Raw genomic sequence first — 27,455 nt, 5'->3', positions numbered from 1 at the left:
GTTCCAGTTGTCAGATTCCAAACTAGACCCAAATGGATTGCAAAGGTGACCAAATGAGAGCCCTGTTTAAAACTTCAATTTTTAAAAGCAAAAAGCAATTACAGGAAAAGAAAACAACTCATTCAGAGGGATCATGTGTGCTTACAAGTGTCTTCTGTGGCCTTTCTCCAAGCTTAACTACCAAGGACTTTGAGAGCTGGCAGGTCTGAGTAACCCTGCTGACTGTTTTCACCTTATCAAAACCTGAGCTAAAAAAACGCCTCAGCTGATGACGACAGCAGAGGATGGCAGGGCTGAGGACCCAGTATTCATTTCCTAGGCTGGCGGAGAGCAAATGAATGTGGTTCCAAAACTAAACGAGAGAGGTCAGAGACTCTTTCCAACCTTACCTGATGGTGATGGCTTCTGGCCAAAGCAAGGGAGTGTCATAGGAAGTGTCAGGTGGTGACGGTGCAAAAAGGGACTTGAGGAGGCGGAGGAAGGAGAAAGCAGCACCCCTCGATATAAAGGTGGGGGGGAGAAGATATGGGGAAAGCCCTGAATTCCTCACCAAAGGCCAATTTCGGAGGGGAGCAGAAAGGGTTACAATCTATGCTTCGGCCAAGGGTGGTGGTAGAGATTGGGGAAAAGACGATGGCTTGGAGGGGAGGGCATCATTTAAGACTTAAAAAAAGAAACCAAGGGTGCACACGAAGCACCCCCACACACCCAGCAGTAGTCCCACAGGCTGTGACCTGAAACCTTCACATCTACTCTAACAGGCCACCCCAAGCTGGAGGGCTGTTGCAGGCAGGGAGGGAGGCAGGGGGAGGGGGAGGCGGAGAAGGCAGAGCCCCTAGGCCATGTCATGAGCAGCAAGGTGATTGTGTGATGTGTCTTTTCACAGTTGAGTTAGACGTCCCCCACCGGTTACGATGGGAATCAATTTAAATATACTTTCTTGATCCCAGAAGTTCAACTATGTGGACAGTGGTTACACTTGACAGGATGATTTGTTATAGCACAACTTATATATTTCAAATGAACAAAAATTAGTATCATTTACAGTATCTTAAGATAAACAACTGCCTTTCAATGGGAGCTTCCTTTCCAGTACTTTGAGGTCTACAAGACGTAGCTAGAAAATTTACTACTGTGGAAAATGAAGACTGCTTAAATTGAATGGGGGCAGGGGGAGGGCCTGTGGTTTTTCTTTTTGATTAATTGCTGTAACACTGTCCTTCAGGTGGCTGAGGGAGTTTCATATTTTCTTTAGACATCATTAGGCGCCGAAGCTCTTGCAGGACAACTTTGATGCTATATGAATTCTGCCATTTTGCTAGCACTGATATGGCTCTTGGGTCCACCTATAAAAAGGCAAAAGAGAACCAGTTACTGTCAGACTCTCAAACAAAAGAATAGCTGTACGCTGGAGTGAAGCTACACTACACACTTGAGTAAATTGCATTTTTCAAGCTGAACACGCCGATCACACAATATCTGAGGTGCAGAATACCTGCAAGATTCCCTCCCACCAGTTTTTCCCTTTTTGTGTTCCAAACCCTCTCTGTTTGGGAGAAGGATATTATCGATAACTAAAGACATGTTTAGAGAAATGGCCCTGACACTTGGTGAGAATCAACCCAACAGGCTCTAAGACAATGACCTGCTCCTGGGCCGGGGGTTGCCTCTGCTCACTGCCTGTCCTTTCACGACTCTACACCCAGGTGGTGGATGATAAAGGGTGGTGGGAAGAGCAAGTTCCAGTGACAAGGACCTGCCTCAGAGTCATACTCTCCCCAATGAGCGCAGTGTTTCCTAGAAGACATTTCCCAAAGCGTGGGCCGAGTTCTGGGTTCAACACTGAACGCACAGTCACGAGGCTCACTTCTTTTCAGTTTTTTCCCTGAGTCTTCTGAGTCTCTCAAAATAAAGCCTGAGCTCCCGTGATGCTAACATGTGTAACATCCCTGTACATTTGCCGATCTCCCTTGGAACACGAGAGCAGGCGTCAAAGGCTAAAGCCTTTGGCAAGCAACACGTGGAGGCAGACTCGATTCCCTTTGCTTTACTTTCATAGTATTTATTGTTGCCATCACTGCCTTCTAATGACAAGGGAGACTGGTTGCTGTTTATGGTGGTGAAAATAAGGTAGAAAAGCAAGGCCAGTAAAGGAAACAAATGTCATGAACCACCGGTCCACAAATAAGGGCCATGAGATAAAAGCGTGAGCCTGGCGAGATCTTTCACCTCTGTGCCTCAGTGTCCCCATTTCTACCTCCGGGGGGAATGTCATGAGGACTAGTGAACTCACACCTCAAAGTGACCAGCACGGCGCTGGCCCAGAGTAAGTGCCGAATGCGTGATGGGTGAGTACGACTGGTAAACAGCCCTTCCCCCCAATCTGCACATGTTCGTGCTGCAAAATGTTTTACCATCCAATAACCAAGGAACAGATGGAATTAGGCCCAAAGTGACCCTAATGTTAAAGTACAGAGCGTTTCTGAACCCCAAGGCACAAGGGCAGAGAAAACAACTTACCACTCCATTAGAACTATTAACTCCATTCATATTAATTTTTGTTACAAATCTTACAAAGGGGGGTGCTTCTGGGTATTTAGGTCCACATTCTATTTTAAGGCTGTATATTCGGTTTTCATAAATTGTCTGGAAAAAAAAGGTACAGAGATGACAGGCAATTACAAACAAAGAGTTAAAATCGGCAGACCTCCTGAAACCCCATTACCCCTGACTGCAGAACTGGTCCATCTGCTTCCATTACACAAATCTACCTGTTATTTGGCAAGTCAGCCGTAACCAGTGCCTACACTAATGTCTGTGAATTCTGGCCTTGGGGGGAATGAAAAGAAGACAGACAATTTAGAATCACTGAAGTCTTAAGTTAGTAAGTCCAAACAGATGGACTTGGTTTATGTTAATTGCTCTACTTTGCAGCCCTGTCCTGTGCTCTGGGGAATAGGGTATAAGAGACTGCCTTCTCTATTCTGGGAAGCCACACTAAATGTCTATTCATGCCAGCATCATTGGCTGATGCATTAAATGCCACTATGTCCAAAGCACAGAACAGGCAACTCTTTAGAGAACTTCAAACTTAAGCAGAAGGTAGGGGTGGGGCGCAGACACACAGCTGTTTTCCTACATCCTCATCACTTTGGGGCCGTGCAGGAGATCTCAACGGGCAGGTACCATCCCCCTCGGCTGTCTTCAGGATGACCTGAGAGATTACTGGCACTTAGCGTGTGAAGCAGGGGTCCCAGGAAGCCAGGCCTGCATAAAAATGGTCTTCTTCAAACACCATCTGTGCCTATGTCAGGAAACACTGGAAAAGTCCCATTGTCCAGGCCAAAGAACTTCTCACTGTAACTTCTACCCAACGAACAGCAAAATGTGCTGCCCTTGGCAGGCTGTTCCTTCTGCCTAGAGCGCCCTTCTCCACTTGAACTACTACTGTACAACCTTTAAGACCCCACTGAGAGATCACCTAGTCAAACACCCCCTAGTTCAAATATGACACAGGGCAGAAGGCTAATCCACAGTTTTCTGGGCTGTATGAAATCACATCGTTATCATTTGTGTCTGAAGACCACACCGTGGTGAAGTCTCCTTGTCAGACTGGCACCCTCGAATGCAGGGACCACCCTCCTCTGGGTTCCCCTCTTAGGCACTGTGCCCCTTCCTCAGTGCCTGCAGCACAAGTAACTGCTCCATATGAACAGTGACATCTAGCGGTGTTTGGGGAAAATAAATCACAGAGAATGTGATTGAAACACTTGAAAACACTGTGTCTGAATAGTGGCCTGTCCCTAATAAAAAAAACGGGAACGTATCTTAAGATTCAGAAGGCATCCATAACATACCCAGAGAAACCTTCCACATCCATTTAACAGAGACCCCAAACTATATACCAAAACCAACACTCAGCTCTGGATTTCTACCTACCCTCAACCTGCTCCTCCTTTTTGCTTCCCTTGTAAATATGGCACCATAACTAGCAGTTAAAAAGCAAAAACCTAGCAGCCAGCCACGATTCCCTTATCCCCTATCTTCCAAGCATCAAAAAATCTCAGCTTCTGCCTCCAAGAGAGAACCCACACCGATCCACTTTCCTCCACCACTGCGCCCCATCTGACTCACCCAAGTCTGCTTTCTCTCTTGCTCCCCTACACTCTGTTCTCCACACAGCAGCCTAACTGATGTTTTAAATGAGGAAACTGTCCCTGGCAGCTTAACCCCTCCAATGGCCTCCTAGTGACCTGAGAAAGAAGTCCAAGTTCCTGGATTGGACCCTGTGCACCTCTGCCTTCCTCTTCTTTTATTCTTCTCCCTCTGGCTTCCTTACTACTCTCTCCATCTTGGGGGCCCCTTCACCAGCTGGTTCCGCTGCATCCTGCAGCTCTTTGGCTCAAGTGAACTCTCCTTTCACAAGTCCCACTGATTCCCCCACCCTCACCTGAACACTGACACCCAGTCTCCTGTCAGGCCTCCCTCACCAAACACAGAACAAGGAGGGCAGGGGCCTCAACAGAATTGGTCCTTAACTGTTTGTTGAATGAATGAATGCTGCCCTTCATGCTTCTATAAAACAAATACCTTGCTGCCATTCGGGTGATTCCTCAGAGAAAAAAAAATTCACTCACTAAACGTAACAAGCAGGAAGCAAACGGGGACGTGATTTCCATACAGATTTATGGAAAATATTATCAAAGTTCTATCCTTAACGCCTGGCAGTCTCCATCAGCAGCTACACACTAAGCATCTGTTGACTGCATGGATCCCAAATTCATCTCTGGGTGTGTCCTGCATTCATGCTCATCGTTTGGTCACAATTCAGACAGAATGTCTTACATAAAAAGCCCTTGGGGGGATGGGCTCAAGGTAACTGCTAAAATCACAGTCTTTTAAAATACTTGATACCACATTCTGGAGGCTCTGATGCACCAATAAATCTATCGGCCGGTATGTTTCGTGGCTTATCAGTATTGGTAAATTTCACTGGTGTCTATTAACAACAGCGTCAAAATGGTTAAGAAAGTGGGCAGCTTATTAATAGGACTCTGACTGTAACAGAGATTAAGCCTTAACATTGCTCTTGACACCACAAAGTCTAATTTAAAAACATCTGTGCTATGACTAACTTCCCAAAATGAAAAAACAAAAAGAAATACTGAATTCTGACCACTGATGTTGAACTGGCAATTCACTGGAACACAGTAAAAAATGCTTCAAGTCAAGTGAACACAGAGACCCCTGAAGGGTCGTGAAAAAGCCCAAAGCAAGACTTCTGTGGAAAACAGCGTTCTGGTTTCGTCTTTTGTTTGCAAGTGCGGCAGGGACCTGCTAAAAAGGTTTCTTGGAAGAAAGGAAATGTGTCTCAAGGAGAATTGCTAGAACATTCTGTCTCTGTAAGGAACACAGCTCTTAAGATTCATTATTTGATCACGAAACAAACACTTTCCACACTGTTGATGTGGCAATTTGATTGGCAGTGCCTATCAAAACGCCAGGCAGGCATGCTCAGACCAGCAAGACCATTTCGAGGAATCTCCTACAGACAGACTCACACTTGTGCACAAAAAGGTGAAACATTGTCTGCAACAGCAAAAATAACTGTAAACAATCTAAATGTCTACCTGCAAGGGACTGATTCAACAAATATGGCATATTCATATAAGCAGATACTTTGTAGCCTTTTCAAAGGCTGAGGCCCAGAAGTACACACACACACACAGACAGACACAGACACAACAAAGACAAAGCTGGTGGTATAGCCAGCAAGTTGCAAAATATGTACAACTTATAAAAGCAGACAGATGCCTCCCTCAATTTCTGGGTATATTTAAGTGCACACAGGCTGGTTCTCCATGAGACACCATAGGCTCAGAGCCTAGAGATTAGAAACTTTTCCTGGACCTAAAAATTTATATACATGAGACAATCCCAGCCTAACCCTGAGGGAAGACATCGGGCCAATTCCAACAGAGAGACATTCTACAAAATACCTGACCAGTACTCCTCAAAACTGTCAAGGGCAAAAAAACAAGAAAAACCTGAAATTGTCACAGCCACAAGGAGCCCAGGATATGACGACAAAATATAATGTAGTATCTTGGGCAGGATTCTGGAACAGAAAATAGACATAAGGTAAAAACTAAGAACACCTGAGTAAGTCATGGACTTTAGTTTAGTTAATAATAATATATCAATATTGGTTCACTGGTTTTTACAAATGTCCTAAACTAATAGATGTTACCAGTAAGGAGAAGAGGGGGGGTGCGTATGGCAACTTTCTATACTACTGTTGCAACTTTTCTGTAAAACTACAAGTTTTATAAATTAAAATCTCTTTTTAAAATGTATGAGATATGAGGAAAGGAAAAAGCCGTTGGCTGCAAAAATATGCAAAGAAAATTACAAAATCTAAATTAATGTATAAAACGGTGACATTAGGTCAACTAGCCAACTGCTACTTCATTCAAATCTTACGCAGTTAAAGAAAACTTATGTTTAATGTATATGTGGACACATGGTGTTAGTACAGAGGGTGGGCGGGCTAAAATGAGACTGTAGCGCCTGAGACCTTCATGACTCAGGGTGGTGACAGGTAGGTAGATGCAGAGAAAGAAGCGCGAGCGAGCGGGACGTACTGAAGTGCTACCCATGTGACTGGGGGGACAGCGGGGTGCGGCAGAGGGATAAGCCGGGGAAAAAGGGCACCATACTAGGCATTTTAACAGAGACTTGAACACAGGGAATCGGTTACATCAGTGTCACTAGACTGAGCTAACACGGAGGTGATAACGGAGGGAACAGGGGGTGCCCCTTACGGCTGGGGGAACCAAGGCAACAGGCCACAGTTTATCAGAGCTAGAGGCTCAGAGGAGAGGCCTTCGGAGCTGAACAAAGACCTCGGAGTGGGGGGGCTGCGAGGCTGGTGCTGGGAGTGCCCCCCAAAAGTTGGAGGCTGGAACCCACAGGCGATGCCAGAATGAAGGGTTCTTAACCAGAACAATAAGCAAACAGGAAGGAGCGAGTCCCTTTGCCCTGCCTTTCAGGCTCTCTCCTGTGTCCCGAATGGAGGCACCTAACAGGAAGCCAGCGTACAAAGGAGAAACGGAATGTAGTTTGCAGAAGGCCAGCCCCAGTACCCAAAGGGCAGAGCAAGGTGGGCTGGGGCTTACTAGCCAGCACCTGCACATCCCTTTAGGCAGTGACAAGACACCACTGCTCAGGGTATCCTTCTGAGTGAGCCACAGAACCCATCTTGAGGCCATATGAATTATTCATTTCCCTAATTCAATCCTAGGGCCTCTGGAATATTCTACAGTCTAAAGACTAAACTATCAAGTTAACCACACAATCCTAACATAAAATAAGGAGAAAGAAAGGAGGCACTTGCTCCTTCCCATTTGCTTTCTGTTTCTGTCAGTGTCACCCCAGGAGAAGCCACGCATCTTGGCAGCAAGAGCTGCCTCCGGTCTCGTTTCTGGTCTCAGCGCTCATCCAACCAGTCCCTCCAGCCTCTGCAGGGACCAGCCGCTGAGGGTGCTTCTCCTCCAGTGCTAGGTTCCGCTATCCCTAGCCACCTCCCGTCCTCCCAGCCCCGGGGGGTGGGGTGGGAAGACTACTGTTTTCTGTAGTGTACCTTTTTTACTTTTTCAGTCCAACGCCTACCTGATCAACTTCCTATATTAAATTATCTCTGTTGAAATACCCAGTATGGTTTCTTTTTTCCTGAATGATGCAAAGAGTTAAAGGGAACAAAGTGAATGTCTTAATCTCCATACTCTGCATTGTTTGAAAATTTTTGAGAATATATTCATACATCAGACATGTAACTTGAAGCTTTTTAAAAAGAGAGGTCAATAGGCCTGATATGGAAAGATACTCATCATTTAAGTGAAGAAATAAAGCTGCACCATGTTATGCAGAACAAGGTCTCATCTGTATTAAGGGCATGTATTTATGTTTGTGTACCCACGGCAAACGCCAGCAGAAACACACCACACTCCACCTGACCAGTTTTCATTCTGTGGGCAGTATAATGAAATAGGGAAAGGATCATTTTCCTTTTACTTCATACACTCTTGTAATTACCTTTTGTTCTTATGCATGTACACAGCCCTTTTAGACAAGTATGTGTATAAACACACACTCAGGCTCTCACCCACACAGAAAACACTCTTGGAGAACCGCAGAGGCATAACAGTGCTTCTCAACCAGGACGATTTCTGCCACCCGCTTCCCGGGGCGTGACAGGAATCAAGCAACATCTGGAGACATTTATGGTTGTCACAACTGGGGAAGGCAAGTAGAGACTAGGGATACTGCTAAACATCCCACAATGCACAGGACAACTCCACAACAAAGAATGATCTAGTCTAATATGTCAGTAGTGCTGAGGCTGAGAAACCCAGCTCTATCTCTTGGCTACTGTCAGCACCTCTGCGGTTAGAGTAGAAATACTCCACATCTAATGCTGTGGACAGTCTGACACTTGCCAGAATTTTGCAAGGGCCATTTGGGTGAGAAGCTTTGCTTTTAGGTTTGGAGGACTTTCGTAAAGTAAAATAAAATAAAGTAAAATAAAATAAAATAAAAAAATAAAATAATAAAATAAACACTCAAATAGCTAACACACACACATAATTCATATATAATTAAAGCATACTCAAAGAGTACAAAAAGATATATGGTCTCCTTTCCACCCTGGCCCCAGCTAGCCAGATCCCTTTTGAAGAAGGCAATCACGGTCGCCAATTTCTTTTATGTTTTGAGCACACAAAAGCACAAGTACACATGTGACCTCTTCCTTTTCCCCTTCCTTCCATCCTGTGTGGCAGAATATTCTGTATACTGCTTTGCACCTCTCTTTTGTCACTTAGATATCATAGAGATCATTCCATTTCAGCACAAATAAATTTGTCTCATTCGTTTCAACAGCTTGACAGGACACATAGCATGGTGAATTGAAAGACACTGAGGTGGTTTCCAATATTTTGCTACTATTGAAAACTCTGCATGAAGTACTTTTGTACATATAGGCTTTTGGGCAATATAGTCAAGAAAAGCTAAGTAAATTGGAGCAGAACTGCTAGATCATATGGTATTATACCTTTTAAATTTTGATGAATTTTCTTTTGAATAATACAACAAAAATCTAATAGGGAGATGAGTTACTCAAGTGCTCTATTTAGATGCTTTAATATTATAATTATGTAGCTATTCCAAAGGCACGGCATACACCTTCTATGCTCCTCTTAAAACAGACTGTCACAGGAAGCACCTTGAAGCACGAAGTTCTTTTCGTGACTTTGCTTTTAACCTTGGCGAGCCAAGGCAATCAAAACCATCGGGATAAAAAGGCAGACAACAACAAGTATTGGTGAGGGTGCAGAAGAATCGCAACCCTGTTCTGATGTGTTGCTGCTGGTGGGGACGTAAAACGGTGCAGCCACTTTGGGAAGCCGTTTGGGTAGTTCTTTAAAATGCTAAACATAGAATTACCGTATGATCCAACAATTCTACTCCTAGGTATATATCTAAGAGAACTGAAAACTTATGTCCACACAAAAACCTGTACATAGCATTCATAGCAGCCTTCTTCATAATAGGCAAAACGTGGAAAAAAATCCACATGTCCATCAACCAATTAATGGATAAACAAAAAATGGTATATCCATATAATGGAATACTAGTCAGTCATAAAAATGTAAGTGCTATAACGTCGACAAACCTTAAAAACATGCTAATTAAAAACCAATCACAAAAGACCACATATTGAATGGTTCTATTTATATGAAATGTACGGAACAGGCAAATTCATAGAGATGGAAAGTGAATTAGTGAGAGTCAGGGCTGAGGAATGGGGGGCAGATTGGGCGTGACCGCCAAGGGGGACGGGCTTTCTTTCTGTTTTGAAATTAGTGATAGTTGTAGAGTTCTGAGTATAATAAAACCACTGAACTGTACATTTTAAAAGTACATTCTACGGCAAGTGAATTGTATCTCAATAGGTGTGACTTTAAAAAGTATGTATGGAAAGCACTTCGCATACTGAAGCTACTCATTAAAACTCAGCCCCTTTTGGAAAAAGAGAAACTGAAACTCAGGGCAATCTAATGTGTTTTAGGTAGAATAGAATATTTTCAACAGAACTTAGTGGTTCCTTTTATTGGTTCATTTGTGTGTTTAAGTGTGTAATTCGGTGGTATTTAGTGTATTTCCAATGTTGTGCACTGTTAATTTGTTAGCACCTGAAAACCAGTCGGTTGATTAACAAATCTACTGAACAAGAACTACCTTGTTCTGCATCATTTCCAGGTGTTCTGGAGAGTAAGGAGGACGGAAGAATAGTTCCCATCCTCCAGAAACCTACACCACTCTTAGAAAGAGATGAAATGAAGTGAAGGAAGCCATCACTACACAATGGACTTTCGGAGACAGCAAGAAAAATAATCTCCATGAAGAAATGAGCTTTCTAGATCAGGTTTTCCCCAGTATTTAACAGATTCAGAAAATCCTGGTTTTCATAGATTAAAAAAAAAAAAAAAGAAAAAAAAAATCAAGAAATGAGTAAAAACGGATTGAGTATTTTTTTTAAGAACCCAAAAAACAAAACTATAGGGTCACAAAAATGACTCAAAAAGTAACATTAAATGGCGAAGCCAATCATTTACCCTAAGTGTTTATGACAGTCTAAGATGAACAGCAGACTGTCCTAACACTTTCAATGAGCACGACACTCTTCCTTGTTTCAGCCGGGGCCACACTCCACGTGCCTTTCCATCTCCCAGAGCTGGAGCAGAGCCTTGCGTGCAGTAAAAAGAATGAATGAACATCAGCATCCTTACGCACAAAAAGACACAGGAAAGGTCCAGCTACATTCAGGCGAACTCTCTTACTGCTTGTCTGGACAAAGTGTCACATTATAGGAATCTATTTCTTCATTCCTACATCAAATTACTCCTTAATACTCTGGATAATTCTATAATGAGAACAGAGGAAAACTCAAAGTATAAACAGGAGGGAGACTACAGCCTCCCTAGAGCATAGTGGTTACGAGCACGGGCTCTGGAGTCAGACTTGGTTTGGGAATTACCAGCCACGTGACTTTGGGCAAGGAACTTTACTTCTCTGAGTCTGTTTCCTCATCTGTAAAATGGACTGCAACTACACAATGGTAGCACCTAATAGAAGGTTCTTGTGAGAATTAAATGACATTTCTGGGAGTTTACTATATGCCATAAAAAAAGGTTGGCTGGCATTGTGAAGGCTGGGAACTCTCCCAAATCACGAAGCTCTCAAAGAGAGATCACTTTCCCCATCTCCACTGTCTTGGTGTTCACCGCAAAGGCTCTGGGCCTCACAGTGCCTGGAGCAGACCAGAGTAGACCAGGCCAGCAATCACCGTTTATTAAGCGGCCCAATGAATTAGGACACATATACACGGTAGAAGTGGGAACCAGTGAATAAAAACCACAAACGGGAAGGTTTTCTGAAGTTCATTTGGACACTGTCTTCAGGAACGTTGGATCTATCTGGAGCCTTGTTATCTGAGAAGCCCAAGAGTTTGTTCTTAACTGCATCTGACGGTACAATTACCTCAAACCTCACTGTCTACATTGTCATGTAAATTCACACACTGAGTCTACACAGGTTTTTGCTTACCATTTAGAGGGATTAAACAGCATCAGAGGAGGCTCAAATATATAAACTGAAACTGGTCAGAAAAGAATAGGCACATTTCAGAAACTATACCATTGGTGAGCTCTGCCGTGACAAGGCTACACTTTGTAAAAAGGAGGCACAGGGGATTTACGACAGTGACATTTATAGCCGTAGCTCGACGCTTACTCTTGGAGGCCCAATTATCATCCCTGTCCATCTGGTAAGTGTCATGTCTTCGTCATCTTCTAGACCCCAGCTAACTGTGCCATCTCCTACTCCTTTTTGGCCTTCTTCGAGTTCTTCCAACAGTCGGAAATTGCGAGGGACTTTTACTCCTAAAATAAATGGAAAGAAATTCAAGATACTAGCAACTGCAGGGGAACTCGTAAGCCCAGAGCGAGCTGCCCGTTATCACTACCTGGGAGAAAGATGCCAACATGCAGGTAAGCGCTGCAAGTTCTTGTACCTGCAACTCGCGGCTTGCCAGGGGGTCAGTACCGACCAGCACAACCAGAAGCAAGGGGCACGCGGTTTTGTTACAGGTGACGCGACAACTGAACCAGAGCTACATGACCAAACCTAGACAGACACCCCCACCATCCCCGCGGCTTTGACAAACTTCATAAAGGCTTTGCATGCAGAAATGCTGACTAATTTGGGTCCACTAGTGTGAGATGAAAGCCGTCAATACTGAGTGCTGACAAAAGGGAAGAAAGTATTTCGTTTGTTTTGGTCTCAGGACACATTTCTGAGGCGAAGAGTGTGCTCATTTGTGGAATGACTCTCAAACTACCTCAGGAGGAAGAGTCACCCTGGCACGTCAAATGACAACAATGTCCTCTTGATCAACAAAGAGGCAACTGAAGGATAACGTTTTCAATTATTTAAACCATAGTTTCTCTGTTAACCTGTGAAAAAGAGGGTGGGAGCCAGTTCTCTGGTTTACTTGTTCCCAAAACTCCCAAAGCCTGACAAGCAGCTCTCGGAAGCAAGGACACAAACACATGTCACAGGTTCCAGCCATTATCCCCTCAGCAGAGTTCGGGCTGAGGCTTGAGCCGCTCCTGGGTGTCTTCCAGAACAGAGGCCAGGTAGTGAGGCCAGACAGGGAAGAGGCTGTGGAGTGATGTCCTCGGGTGGCTCCCCAACCAGTCCTGCTCACCTCTCCCGCCTCCCCACGCCCCCTGGCATTTGGACTATTTCCTCTGGATAAAACTCAGGATCCAGGCAAGTTACGAGCTTTCTGTGCCTTAAATGCTGAGCCCCCACTGGCTAGATTCTCAGAGGCAAGTAGCTCTTAACACATGACTGCGAAGAAAGACCCACTGGAGGGGCTCAAGACCGCAGAAGGTGTTCCCAGTATAACTTAGTATTCCCCAAAGTGTGGGACACACGCTACTATTCAATTAAATAAATATCTGAGTATCTACTATATACAGGCACTTTTCTAGGCACTGGGGAATAAGCAATAAACAAAACAAAAATGCCTGCCCTCATGGAGCTTACATTCTAGTGGAGCACATCTATGAATAATTGACCACATAAATACGCAAAGTATGTAGGATGACAGATGGAGGTGTGCTGGAGCAGGGAGTAATGCGGGGAGGAGTTCACATTTTAAACAGGGTGATCAAGGAAAGCCTTACTGCTATCAGGTGTCATGACTCAAGACCCAAAGATGGGGGAGCATGGCTTATGGAGAGCTGAGGGGAAAGGCTTCCAGGCAGAGGAAACAGCAAGTGCAAAAGCCCTGAAGTAGGACCTCGCCCCACAGTGTCAAAGGACAGCAGAGATGTCCATTTAGCTGAGTAGGAAATTAAGGCCGCCAACTGTTATTGAGCGACACAAAAAGGCACTGGAGTCCTAAACAGAGGACCGACAGGATCTAACTTGCTTTTAACAGGATCCCTCTGACTGCAGTGGAAGAATACAGTGAAGGGAGCCAGGGCAGAAATAGTTAGGAGGCTACTGCAATCATCCTAGCAAAAGACAATACTGGCTTGGACCAGGGTGATGGCAGTGAGGGTGGTGAGAAGTAGCACAATTCCAGATATTTAGAGATCTGACCTGGTAAGATTTGCTGTCAGGTTGCCTAAGAAGAGTGAGAGAAAGAAGAGTCAACTATGGCTCCCAGGCTTTTGGTCTAAGCAGCCAGAAGGACGGAGTTGCTAGTGGTGCATTAGGTGATTTTAGCTGGTCCATGAATGAATGCTGATTTTACAGTCACATATTTACTTTTAGGAATAACTTATTTAAGGCAAGTAAAGGTACTAACTTCCCAGTTATGATGTTAAAATTTTCCTTTTAAAATAAATAGCAGGCAAGAGAGTCAGTTGATTGAAGAAAAACATCAAACAGCACAGTGAAAAACCAGAAAGCATACTTGAATGGCTTGTTCGGAAAACACTGACATTTTTCATCCATACAACAGCCAACTGGAGTATTCACCTATCCTGGATTAAGCTTCCTCCAGCAAACACAAAAGTGAAGGATGTCTGTGACATTGTAAGCAAAGGCCAGACAATACATCATTTGTTCAGAAAGAGTTAAATCTAAATCTTTAATAATCTGAATGAACTTGGCTTAGGGGGGAAAATATCACTGCATTTCTATTGCTATTACTATTGGTTAATTTATAAACCTAAACTAATAAAAATGAAGAGCACAGAATCATACCGATAGGAAGAATGATAAATATCTGGGGTGCTTGTTCATAGATGGTGTAATGGGCTGCATTGTGTCTCCTCAAATTCCTGTTGAAGCCCTAACTCCCAGGACCCCAGTATATGGAAACAGTGCCTTTAGAGGGGTGATTAAGTTAGTGAGGCCGTTAGGATGGGCCCCTATCCAATTTGACTGATGTTTTCACAAGAAGTGGAAGTTTATATGCCCAGAGACGACAGGGACGCACACTTGCATGGAGTAATGACCAGGTGAGAACAATGAGAAGGCCACGCCCACCGTGCTTCCCCGAAAATAAGACCTAGCCGGACAAGCGGCTCTAATGCGTCTTTTGGAGCAAAACTTAAAATAAGATCCGGTCTCATTTTACTAGAATATAAGACCAGGTCTTATATAATAGACTATTTAAGACTGGGTCTTATATTAAGTTTTGCTCCAAAAGACGCATTAGAGCCGCTTGTCCGGCTAGGTCTTATTTTCGGGGAAGCACGGTAACACAGCAGGCTAAAAAGCCAGAGGCATTTGCTTAGAGCAAATACTGTGACAGAACAGGTGACCAAATTTCTTATAGGCCTGGATAGGTAGGAAACAGAAGGAATGTTAAGAGATTTAAGGCAGCATGTATTAATTTGAATGACTGTGGTGGCAGCTACCATTTTTACAATGTGACATAAAAACACCTGGCTTTCACAAGGCAGGCTTCAGATAAATATTTGCTGAAAAATAAAACAAAACTGAGCAAAGGATAAAAAGGTATGCACACTCCATTTTATAAAAGATGGAGTCTTTTATACAAAGTCAACCCATGCTTCTGTGTATGTGTATGCTCACATAAATCATATTTAGATACCTTTTATGATCACGAAGAAGATAGCTGGTCTACGACTCCATTTTAAAAAGGCTGGTCAGGGTAATGGCTAAATTATCGTCCACAAATAAGAATCAGAGTATAGTATACTTTAGAGGAAATTCTTTCCTCTCTCAGCACAGGGTTAAGAGCAGACTTGGCATCGAGTCCCAGCTCCACAACTTTCTAGCAATCTAGTTGTGGGCTGTGCAAGTTACCTTGAGCCTCAGCAAAGCAGGGATCCCAGGACTCCCTGCCTCTGCAGGTGGCGGGAAGAATGAATGAGGCAAAACCTGTCAAGCACCTTGTGTAATTGCCTGGCACAGAGTACTGAATCACCTTCATCAGCACATTGTATAATATTATCCATAGAACAAAAACACCCTCCCTTGACCCCACGTCCTCTCTAGCTACCATCTCGTTTCTTTGTTCCTTCTTAGCAAAAAACCTCAAAAGGGCTGTCTAGACGCCCTGTCTGCAATTCACCTTACCTGCCCCTACTCCAATCAGGCGTTTCCACCTAGTCACTCAACAAAACTGTTGTCAGGACACCAAGCAGCACCCTCTAGCCAAATCCTGGGGTCAATTATCAGCCCTCCCCCCCAAATGCCTGGAACTCTCAGCAGCACCTGCTTTACTCCATCCTTTAACTCTTTCTTCCCTTGGCCTCAGGTTCTCTTCTGGGCCTCACCTCCCTGACCTCCCAACACTGGCTGCTGGTCCTAAGGGCACAGCCCAGCGGCCTCCGATGTTCTCTGTCTCCTCTCCTCCCCAGGTGGTTTTACGCAGACCAAGGAAGCTGATGACTCTCCAACTGACATTCACCCACTCACTCCTCAATCTCAGTATAGGGCACATTTACCCGATTGCGCTGGTCAAACATCTTGGAGTCATAAGAAGAAATCTTTCCCTTACATCCCATATCCAAACCATTTCCAAATACAGCCCAAATGTGATCCTTTTCACCATCTCCACTGTGATCACTGTAGTCTATGCCACCTCAGCGACCTACCTCGTTTCTTAGCCTACCCGGTCTCTAGCTACAGTCTATTCTCCACAGTGAGCCTTTCAGAGATCAGTTAGATCCATCACTCTCCTGCTTAAAGCCTCGCCACTGGCCTCCCCTGGCAATGAGCACATATCCAAACCCTTTACCTTGCCTACAGAGACACCCCTGCTTCTGGAACATTTCCTGCCACCCTTTCCCTTGCTCCCTCACCCTCTTTCAGCCATACCATCCTTCTTTAAGTTCCTGAGTAGGTAACCTGACTTTTGGCCTTCGTGCTTGCGGTTCCCTCACACCAGAATTCTGTCCCAGAGCTGCAAATAGCTGGCTGGCTCCCTTATCTTGCTTTACTTTTCTTCACAATACTCATCACCACTTGACATGTTAAATATATTTATTTTCACTTCATTAGTTTCTCCTCTTCTGTCTCTCCCACCTGACCGTAAACTCCATGAGGGTAAAACTTTTCTTTTGTTCACTGCTGAATTTTCAGCATCTCAAAGAGTGCATTGCCAGAGCAAGCATTCAAATGCTTGTTGAATGAATGAATGGGTGGCTAGGTGTTAGCTGGGGATATTATTTCAGGATGAATATTGCGCAATGTCATAAAATTCTAAACTATGGTTTATTTCTGAAAATATAGCAGGGAAACATTCATAGTACTATTAAAATGAAGTCTGATATTATAAAGATCATCAAAGGGGCTTTACATAGCCCAAGGAAAGTTATACATGAAATTTTGAATATAATGATCCTACAAAGCAGCAGAAATCTTAAACTAGAAGCCAGGCAATGTGTAGAGGTTCTCTCAGAGCCCTCCCGCCCCCATGTACCTTCACCCTCACACAATGTCTGTACTGCACTTTTTTCTTTAAATTTTATCTTCTTCCCTTTTCATTGTCTGACTCACTCTCTGAGCTTCTCAAGTTCGAACTGTGACTCATTCAATCCTGTAAGCCCAGAATCTGGTATGTTGCCTGGCATATAATGGTATTCAATACTCAATTACTGTTTCCTGATTGAACAGAATCTCTTCCGTTCCTACTGTAAACTCTAATATGGTCTACTGTGGCCAAAAGGTTGGACACTGATACCATGTAATCGAGATACCGAAGGCTTTCTATTTTGAGATAACTACAATTTGATAACTAGTTTATTTTTATTTTTAAATGAAGTGTGATTGAGACTTTTAGGGTAAGTTTGGTTTTTTTTTAATGAGGGAAAAATGGCTTTTCACCCAAACCATACATGTCAAACGATTTTCACTACAAAAGGAACTTGGTTTCATAAAATACATATGAAAGCATGCTACTGATATTCCAAACCATTTAGAAACTTCATACACAGTGAATACATCAATATTTTCTAGACACCCAACCACGTTCTAGTTCTAGAACTTTAGGGGCTACTCCAAGGGACAGAAATTCAAATATTGGTGGAGTTCAGAGATCCTGTAGACCTTGTGAGTGTTATGTCAAAAGTGAGGACTTTATCCCATCCCAAATAGAGAGTATAAGCTTAGTTATGCTATATTAGCTTAACAAAAGATGTCAGTGAATATATTAAAAAATTAAATCCATATATGCCCCAAATACAGAAGCATAGCAGATCAAACAAAACAAAAAACCACCCAAGAATACTCTAACATATTTTTCTTCCTACATCGCTTTGATCCACTGAATCAACCTAAGTTTTAAGATTCCTAATATTCCTGTGCAAATCTGACTCCTAAAAGGCAGCTGGAGAAACAGCTTCAAGTGACAATACTGAGGCTCTAAAAATGGACTCTGATTGATCTGAATAGACTGAAACTACTAAAAAGTTAACTATGAAAATATTAAGATAACTTCACCAAGGTGCTAAAATATCACAGTAATCCAAGATTTTTTTTTCCCAAAAGAAAACATTTGTTCCTGTTACTTTAGAATTCTTTCCAGAAGGATTTTTCCTGGATCTATGTCAGTATCAAAAGTCAACCAGTTATTCTCTTGGCTAAATATAAACTGAAAAGCCAGCAGCTGCAGGATATTACAAAGAAAATATGACAAGTAAGTTGAAAAAGCACAAATATTTGATAGGGTTTTATACCAGGTCACAGTAAAACGTTTAATGCAGTCTTCTGAAACACAGCAACATATTAAGATATTTGTGGTACGAAAAGGATTCTGAAGCCCTTTAAAACATCTTTTGGGAAAATCATGACCACAAAGCAGCAACTATTACAGTATGCCCATCTTTGGAAAACCCTAGCCTGGCCTGGGTTTTGACTGAAAATGGCAGAGCCTCACGTTTCTCCTGAAAAGCCACTACTTAAAACTGGTCTGGTTGCCCATTCAGGGAAGCAAGTGAATTGAGCTAGGATGGTCTGGTCGGAAAGTATGGAGGCCTGCATTCCGTGTTTCTGAAGACTGGGTATAAAATCAGGAGAAGGCAGCTTATTTCTGAGCAACTGGCAAGTGCAGTCTGGCTGCCTAGTTAATGCCCACCCAGGAGCACAGTTTTTCTCTCCTTCTCGACAAGTACGGTTCTCCAAGGACGGTTCCCAGACCTGCAGTCTACACAGCACCTGAGGACTTGATAGAAATGCAAATTCTCAGTTCGCACCATGGAACTACTGAACCTGCACCTCTAGGGTGGGGCCCTGCAAGCTGACACTTTCCAGGTGACTCTGAGGCACACTAGTTTGAGAACCCCTGACCTAGGGGAAGAAACAGTGGCAATCTATCATTCTTTACAGTCCAGACAACGTGACAACAAACAGCTGGTGACAAAATGCAAGACTGTGTTTCTCTGCTGCTAGGGAGATCAGGGCCAAAGGACAGATTTTTCTCTGACGGGTGGAGACAAAGAACAACATGTGTGAAGTGTGTCAGGACAGTCAGGGACGGAAAGCCCAGAGTTCATTCTATGCCAAAGTCCCTTTATAAATACCACCTCATCAGGACAAGAGCTTTCCTTTTTGAAAGGCTGAACAGCCACTTTTGTTTCTCCGAAATATGTCAAATGTATGTATTTGGCTACATCAAGGTGAGACATGGATTAATTCACCGCAACTTCAATTATTTATTGAGCACCTACTACATGTTGGGGGCGATGCTGGGGAGCAGGGACACAGCAGAGAACAAGGCCGAATCCTGCCCCAGAGGAAAGGCACAGGAAATATGCAAGAAAACCAACGAAACTTCAGATGAGGTTGAGCGCTTTAGAGGAGAACAGAACAGTTGTGATAATGAGAAGACTACTGAATGGTGGGGGAGGCCAGGCCTTCCTGGAGAGCTGAGCCCCGAAGGACAAGAAGCAGACAGTCATGTGAAGATACGGGGGCAGAGCACTCACTTCCCAGAAAACAGAGTGCCCGAGCAGAGGTTGTGTGTGATGTCACTTGAGGGCAGGGAACAGGCCAGACCAAGACAACAGAAGGCCCAGGGGGCCACGGAAAAGAGACTGATTTTATTCTAAGTACAATGGGAAGGGCTTTCCCGGGCGTGGCAGTGTCTGTTTTATGTCTGTCAAAGACCATTCTGCTTTCTCCATGGAGAAGGAATTGGAAAAGGGCAAGACTGGAAGGAGGAGGCTTTTGCAGTCTTCTAGACAAGAGAAAGATGGCTCTGGTTGGACCAGAATGACGATAATGGAGATGGAGAAGGGGAGCTTTGGCCTGTTTTGCAGTTACACCTACTGGACTCGTGATGGGTGAATGTGAAGATGAGGAGAGAATCCTCACCATGAAAGAACTAATCAGCCGAGGCAGACATGTCAACAGACCTGCCAGTGGCTGAAGGAACCTGAGCTGCCGAGCGGAAGAACAGGCAGTGGGGGCTGGAAGAATGCTGGTACGGCCAACAGCGTATGTCCCGGAGCAGAAGGGTCCCGGTTCTGAGCCCTGGCTCTGGGCCTCAGGCGAGTCATTTCTTCTCTCGGGCCTCAGTTTCCTCACCTTCATAATAGGTACCTGCTTGCTTCAAAGGGTTGCTCTGAGAAATGAGATAATGCATTTACTACAGCGTCTAGCACATAGTAAGCCACAGGAAGTGCAGCTTAAAAAGAAGTCCAAAGGGCTTGTGTGTAAATGAAGACAGGGACCTACGCTGTACATGATATGAGGGGGTCCCAAGCCCAATGAGTATGAGTTACAGAGCGTAAGGTAGAAACAAGCAAGAGCTTTCTTAAAAATGGACTTCACATCCCTCGGAAGGGGATACAAAGGGGCCAGGGACACTATAAACAGGGTTCCTGCTACAGGAGGCAGATGTTTCTCATTAAGGCCCTTTCTCTCATCAAGAATAAACTGCTCCTTGGGCGGCCGGATGGCTCAGCTGGTTAGAGCCCGAGCGCTCAACAACAAGGTTGCCGGTTCAATTCCCGCATGGGATCGTGGGCTGTGCCCCCTGCAACTAAAGACTGAAAACGGCAACTGGACTTGGAGCTGAGCTGCGGTCTCCACTAGATTGAAGGACAACGACTTGGAGCTGATGGGCCCTGGAGAAACATACTGTTCCCCAATATTCCCCAATAAAATAAATAAAATAAAAAAAAGCGAAATTACAAACTTGAAAAAAAAGAATAACCGCTCCAAGGCCTAGGAAGAGCATATGCCAAAAGCCATGCCTTTCCATTCCCCTCCTAAGGTTCCTAAGGTACTAGAGCAGGTTGGGGAGGGAACTGGAGTGCAAACCCCCGGGCTCTAGTCTGAGTGCCCCCCTTCTCAGCCAGCCACAGTAATCCCGTGGGGCCATTCCTTCCCGTGGTTAGCTCACGGGGTTGTGGAGAGGTGGCTGAGATGACGCTAACAGGTAAGTCAATGGTATGGTATAAAGCACTATATATAATAAAGTAATAGTGCTAAAATATTTACTTCACCAACGTACTGCACTGGGGTCTTTCAGAGTTAAACAGGATTCCATTTTGTATTCCACTTTTATCGAATTACCGTAGAGCTACGTTTCAGGTGAAAGAGAGAGGAAGGAAGAAACAGAATGTGGTGGGGGGAAGAGGGTGTTTTAAAATTATCGTGAAGGGGCAAATCATGATCACCAAAATTAACCCCGGCAATCCCTACAGAGAGCAATAGGCTGTAGGGGCCCCACAAAGCACTTCGCCTCCATCACTGGGCAGGTGGCTGTTTCGTCTGCTGAGCACTGTCTGAAGCAGCTCTCCTGAAGGCAAGGCTCATGTCGTTCAAAAGGCACTCAGCTACAACCGGCACAACAAGATGCTCACACAGTGACACACGCGGGAATGAGACCAAGTACGAGACTACAGGTTCTCATCTCCCATCTCCACCTCTCTCTGGGGAACACCCTTGAGTGGAATGGAAGACTACGTAACCTCCACTGCCCAGATGGTTAAATTTTCCTAAGCTGAGTGTGTGTATGAGGCCACTCCAATGCATGCAAATTTAAAATCATGCCCAACCAGGGCTTACCCTGCTGGCACTCGGTTTCTGGTTATCTGTTAGGGAAATCTGTGGGATGCTGGGTGAGAAGAAGGACCTGGCAGCCAAGAGCCACTGTGTGAGGTCCTACAATCCTGGACAAGGCAAGAGAAAGTCAACTGTCACAGCATGGGCATCTGGGGGGATTCTAGTGGGCTCTTCCCATTTCAACCCTCTCGGATCTATGCAGAAATCACACCTTGCAGAACCAAGAGAGGTAGAAAGGTGCTGAAGCCAAGTGTGAAAGCAGTGACCATAAAAAACTAAGTTCAGCCTTTATAGGAACTCAAAGGCTTCACAGCTGTTTCCTGGCAACCAGGGGCAGATTAATCGAGAGGCTTGTTCTCAACCTGACTAAGAAAGGCCTCGGGGCCCCTGACCACATCTCAAAGACTTCTCAGGGTTAGAAAGCAGGGGTCTGCACACTCATTTCAGTTGAACCCAATTAAGATTTTTCTGCTTCCACTCTCAGCACTCTACACTCTTTTCACTGCCTGGGGGTACAGGCCAGATCTTGTCATTCCCCTCTTTTTAAGACCATTCATTCATTCATTCATTCAACAAATATTTACTGAATGCTTACTTCATACCAGACATTTGCTTAATGGTTTCCCCTTACATTGAATAAAACCCAAAGCCCTGTCTCCAACTCATCATCCTTAGCGGCCTCCCTTGCACACTACGGCCTTTATTTTGTTCATTCAATATGCTAAGCTTGGCCCTGCCAGTGCCTTTGCATTCACTGTCTCCCCCTCTCCTGCCTGTGACACAGGCTTGGCTCCTTCCGTCAGTTCAAAGCCCCATGTCAGAGAAGGCGTCCCTGACTACCTCTCCAGATCATTGATCACATCACAGTTTCCTTCATAGCACGTACTGCTATCTGAAATTCTCTTAATCACTCCTTTCACAGGCTTCTCCCTGACTAGAAGCTCAAGGACAGGGCTTTGTCCATCTTGTTCACTAGTCACCCTGGGACATAGCAGGCCCTCAATAAATATCTGTTGAATAAACAAAGCAGTTTGGGGAAGCCCATTTTAGGGCACCTCAAAGCCTGTTCCACGTTATCTAAACCATGCCAAGTGCTCTTGTACTCCACTAGCCAGGAGCTGACATTGCTTTATCTGACCACCATTGCATTTATGAAGCACTCCAGTTGGCAGGGCCTCAGGAAGTTAGAATTCAGTAGCAGTTAAACCGGATGGTAGGGAGCCAATCTCAAGTGACTGACAACAGGGCTTAGTTGCAATACTACCGTAACGCTGGCTGCTATGGGTACATTGTGGTCCCCCCAACCCCGCCCCCACCCCAGGTCATAGCAACCTGGCAGAGGTGTTACTCCGGTGAGAAATTTCCCACAGCAGTCTGGCCTGACTCAGCCTCTCTCTTCTGAGTGTCTATGGCAGTGTCTTGGTAAACGAATTGACTCGGCACTGTTCCAACTGAAACCAAAGTCTAGGAAAAGCATGTGTGGTCTCCTCTATCCTCCAGGAAGATCCTGCTGCTTTCAGTGTAAAAGGCAGCGGTGGTAGGTCACTTCCTTTAGATCCCCTACATACATTTCCTTCTATTCCCACCCAATTATCAGGCAAGAATGGCTCCTTGGGATACTGGAGGAGCCACATCCTGGAAAGACATGGATTTTCTCACGCTGTTCACTTTATGTCAACAGCCTTCGATAGCCAGAGGATTTCAGTACCCAGGCTAGTAGCCCTGTTACTTCCTCCACCATGATCACCCCATCTGGGAGGGCCTTTTTGAGCAACTTGACTGCCAAAGGCCTCAGGGTATAGCTTCGTCACCAAAGGGGGAAACTGTCACCCCCAAATGCTGCACTTCCAGAATCTGACTCTCTCACCTCTTCAGCCCCTCTGGGGGACCTTCCCCAGCCAATCCTCCCCCTGCCTCCTCAAGAAGGCCACCTGAGTCTGTCCCCTCATGTCCAGCTGCAGGATAAGTTTGAAACAGACCTTTCAGGATTTGATCCTCAGGCCCATCTTAAGAGCATAGAGCAGGGAATCCAGTCTCAAAATAAGTGCTGCTTCCCTCAACCTACTAGGGACTGGACGAACGCCCCCTCCTCCAAGGTGTAGCTCCTTCATTCTCTCCTGCCCTCCTGGAGAAGTGGGGCTTTCCTCAGCTTTCCTTCCCCCAGCAGTCACCCAAGAATTCCCACTGCATTTGTTCCTCTCCCCACACCCATCCAGCCAATGGGGAACTTCTGAGCTGAAGCCACATATCATATTAACAATATCCAAAGGACTGGAAGGGAGTGCCAGTTTCCACAAAACAGACACTTCCGGGGTATGCTTCCCTCAGCCAATAAAGGAGATTTTTCTTCTTTAAAGGAAACCTCTCTGAAACCCGACCTTTTCCCACTCTCATCCACTGCATGGGGCTTCCCTCAGTTGACTCCCCTCTCCCCCACCAAACACCTCCAGGGCTCCCAATTCACCTGTTCTTCACCCAATATCGCAAGTCTCCACCAACTGCACCATCGGAGCCTGCCTCCTAAAGCCTAACATCTGTGTCCTCAAATAGGGGCTGGTAACGATGGCATCATTTCACTATCGGCTGCCCCAACCGGCACCCTCAGGAACCTGAGAGATCCTTTCACCCTTCTCACTTATTGTGTAGAGATGCCCTTACTCCCCGCAAACGTAGCCACCCAAGACGCCCCTTTTCTAATCAACACAGAGATTTCCTCAGCTAACCTCATCCCCAAAACTAACGCAGGAGCCGTCCCCTTAGCCAATGGGGGATCCTCTCAGTCATTCCTCAGGATCCCGTTTCCTCCTCCCATCCATCCTGACGGGCTTCTCTGAAGTCCCCGCCAAACGAACATCCCAAGGCTTCCCCCCGCCACCCGGACGAACAGCATGCAGAAAAGGATTTCCATAAGCCTTAAGGCGCCTCCTCCTCCTCTACGGAACCCCTCGATCTCCACCAAAGAGCCGCCAGCCCCGATCTCCTCAGCAGTGCCTCTGGGCGCTCCCCTCGCCCGCTCCCGCCGCTCAGCAGCGCCGCGGGGCCCGTCCCTTCCTCCCTGCGGGGCCCTCACGCCGCCCGGGGGAGCTTCTGGGCCTCGCCGCGCCGCCCACAGGCCCCTCAGGCCCCCGCCCGTGCTTCCGGCCGCCGCCTGCTCCTCCTCCCACTCAGGCCCGCCGGGCAGCCGCCGCGGAGCCTGGCGGACAGAGGCAGCGCAGAGGCCCTAGTCCCGCTGCAAGGGCCTTTGCGGGTCCCCGACCCCCGGCCCGAGCCCGCGTTCCTTCGGCCGGCAGGGCCCGGCGCCCCCGCTCACCCGAGCCCGTGGTGGCTGCCATCTTGCGTCGCTGTCGCTCGAAGGCCGGCCCCTTCTTCACCCCCCACCCGTCCTTGGGCCCTTCTGCGCAAGCGTGCGCGCAGGCGCAGACGTCATCGCTGACGCCTGCCGCGGACCACGCGATCCGATGCTGGGGAAGGTTTTTTTCCTGCCTTTATAGATAGAGGAAATATTTGCTTGCGCGAGGGCCCGGCTATGTGCAAGTCCCTCCGGGCTTGGGTGCGAAGGAGGTATTGAGATGCTTGGTGAGAAGGGCAGGGGTGATCAGACTTGGGAGGCGAGATTGTGAGAGAAAGAGAAGAAAAGACAATTGTAAAAAAGCGCCTATTTCGTTTCGAGCATTTTCCTATCTAGTTGGATCCTCACCACATCCCTACCAGGTCGAGATTAATATGAAAAACGAAGCTGAGTCGGGTTAAGCCATTTATCTAAATTCAGCTGTTAAGTGGCTAAGGCCGAATCTGAACCCAGGCCTGATCTTCTTGCTTCTAGGGTTGATGCTCCTGCGCCAGAGGAGGCTTGTAACCGGGCAACTAAATAATTTGGGGCATTAGAGTGGCAGGAAAAGCATTCACTCATTTACACATCGATCGATTTGTTCATCCAAACACTTAACTAAGCATCTACTATGGGCCAGGTGCTGTACTAGGTGCTGGGGATGGATATACATCCCTGAAGAAGCAAGCCCCTCCTCCTACGGGCGTACATTCTAGCCGGAGACAGAGAGCAAGTAAACTAACAGGAAAGAACATAATTATGAGATTATGTTAGAGAGTAACATAGAGAGTAAACCAGAGAGTAAACCAGGGATAGAGAGTAAACCAGGGAAGGCGCAGCAGGGGGTGGTCAGGGAGGGACTCCTAAGGTGGTCACATTTTAATGGAGACCTGAAGGATGTGAAGGAGGTAGAGGAAACTGTTTACACGTCCTGGAGACATATATTTGCAGGTACATGTTCAATGCAAGAAGCAACTCCCCCTTTACCACAGATGGTCTGAGAAGCCCTTATATGGATGTGGAAACAGGCTGTGAGAGGTAAAGGAACTGCTTGAAGGTCACACAGCTAAACACTGGCAGAGGAAGGACCAGAACTTCAGTACCGAGGAACAAGAAAGCCGGAAGCCCTTACTCAGCACATCCAAGCCATCACCTTGTTCTGACAGCCATGCTTCCTGAGCATTTCTCAACTCCATCCACTGTTCTTCCTTAGGATAGGCTGCCCCTGTCTCCTCCCACTGGATGACCCCAGCAGCCTTCATTCATGACCCCATGATCCATGCTCCACATGGCAGCCAGAGTCTGCTCCAAAACCCATCAGGGAAAACTTTTCAGTAGCTTCCCACTACCTTGGGATAAGAATACAGACTACAAACTGAGTGGCCATAGAATGATCCTCCAACAAGGACACTCGTCAGACTGAAAGTGGGCCTAGTATAATCTTGCCAGGGCAGCAAGCAGAAACGAGGACTCTTCAGGGCAAACCAGGACGGATGGCCACCCTACCACAAGGCCCTGCACCTAGGGCTAGGACTAGGATGGGGCCAGTGAGGAGTCTAAGGAATCAAATTTAAGGAGGCTTTCACGCTGTGCCTCCCTAAAAGGTATACCCTCAACTTTCACCCCTCCATGGCACTCACTACCTGCACCTCAGACTTGCTGTACCTCTCCAGTTACACTGGCCCTTTTCAAGGCCTCTGGAACACAAGTCCTCTCCCTCCTCAGGGCCTTTGACTGGACTGTTCCTGCTCTTCTGTGCAGGAAGATGTTCGCCCTCTTAGGGAAGCTTTTCCTAATTTCGCCATCCAGATCAAATGCAGCCGTAATCGATTTGCAAAGTGTCAAGAGTGTCTCCTTCCCAGCACTGGCCACAGGCAAGCATCTCGACATTCCATGTATCACATCATTCCAGTTTACCTTGAAGACAATGGAAAATATTTGCCCTGATCTTTGGGTCCCTGTAAAGCATCAGGTAGCAGGTGGGAAGCGTTTGGGCTCCTAAGGTGGACTCACCTCTAGAGTGAAGTTTTCTGGGTTTGAATCCTCCACCACTCACTTTGCTGTGTGACTTCAGGCAAGAGACTTGAACCCCTCCTGGCATTAGTTTTCCCTTCTGAAAAAAGGATAGTATCAACCTCATAGGGTGTTGTGGAAATAAAATGCCCAGGTAGCATAAATAAACAGCAAAATAAAACCGTTGGGCACAGAGGAAGGAGGGTCACTAGAAGAAATGGCATTTACCAAGACATCCAGGTTTTAATCGTCGCAACACAACAACTCAATGCGGCATCTCCTAGGTATATCCCCATTTTAGAGATGAGAAAACTGACTTTTTCAGCTAACAATGAGGATTGAAACACAAGCCTCTTATCCACGATGATCATAAATATTTACTTGCGTAGATTCCTTGGTACTCATAGGGAATTTCTGGCAAGCGAAAAATATTTATCGACAATAAAGCAAATTCCTATGCAAAATACCTAGCAGGAGGAATAGGTTAAGC

General features: G+C 45.7%; 1 protein-coding gene across 2 annotated transcripts; it reads right to left on the bottom strand.

Annotated features, from left to right (window-relative positions):
* Positions 1-1,192: 1,192 nt before the first annotated feature.
* Positions 1,193-25,058, bottom strand: UBE2V1 (ubiquitin conjugating enzyme E2 V1). Of its 2 annotated transcripts, XM_033094554.1 has the most exons (4): positions 24,935-25,058; positions 11,854-12,002; positions 2,521-2,646; positions 1,193-1,346 (listed from the first exon to the last, which is right to left on the bottom strand). In XM_033094554.1, exons 1-4 carry the CDS (start codon positions 24,954-24,956, stop codon positions 1,200-1,202), a joined length of 444 nt encoding a protein of 147 aa, XP_032950445.1. In that variant the 5' UTR covers positions 24,957-25,058; the 3' UTR covers positions 1,193-1,199. The 2 variants fall into 2 exon arrangements, with proteins under 2 accessions (XP_032950445.1, XP_032950446.1); XM_033094555.1 differs by lacking the exons at positions 11,854-12,002; positions 24,935-25,058 and adding an exon at positions 11,668-11,792.
* Positions 25,059-27,455: the final 2,397 nt, after the last annotated feature.

Source organism: Rhinolophus ferrumequinum, chromosome 23, assembly GCF_004115265.2.
Source record: "Rhinolophus ferrumequinum isolate MPI-CBG mRhiFer1 chromosome 23, mRhiFer1_v1.p, whole genome shotgun sequence".
Taxonomy (NCBI): domain Eukaryota; kingdom Metazoa; phylum Chordata; class Mammalia; order Chiroptera; family Rhinolophidae; genus Rhinolophus; species Rhinolophus ferrumequinum.
Note: the sequence above shows the minus strand (reverse complement) of the source record. Positions and strands in the feature narration are given on the sequence as shown.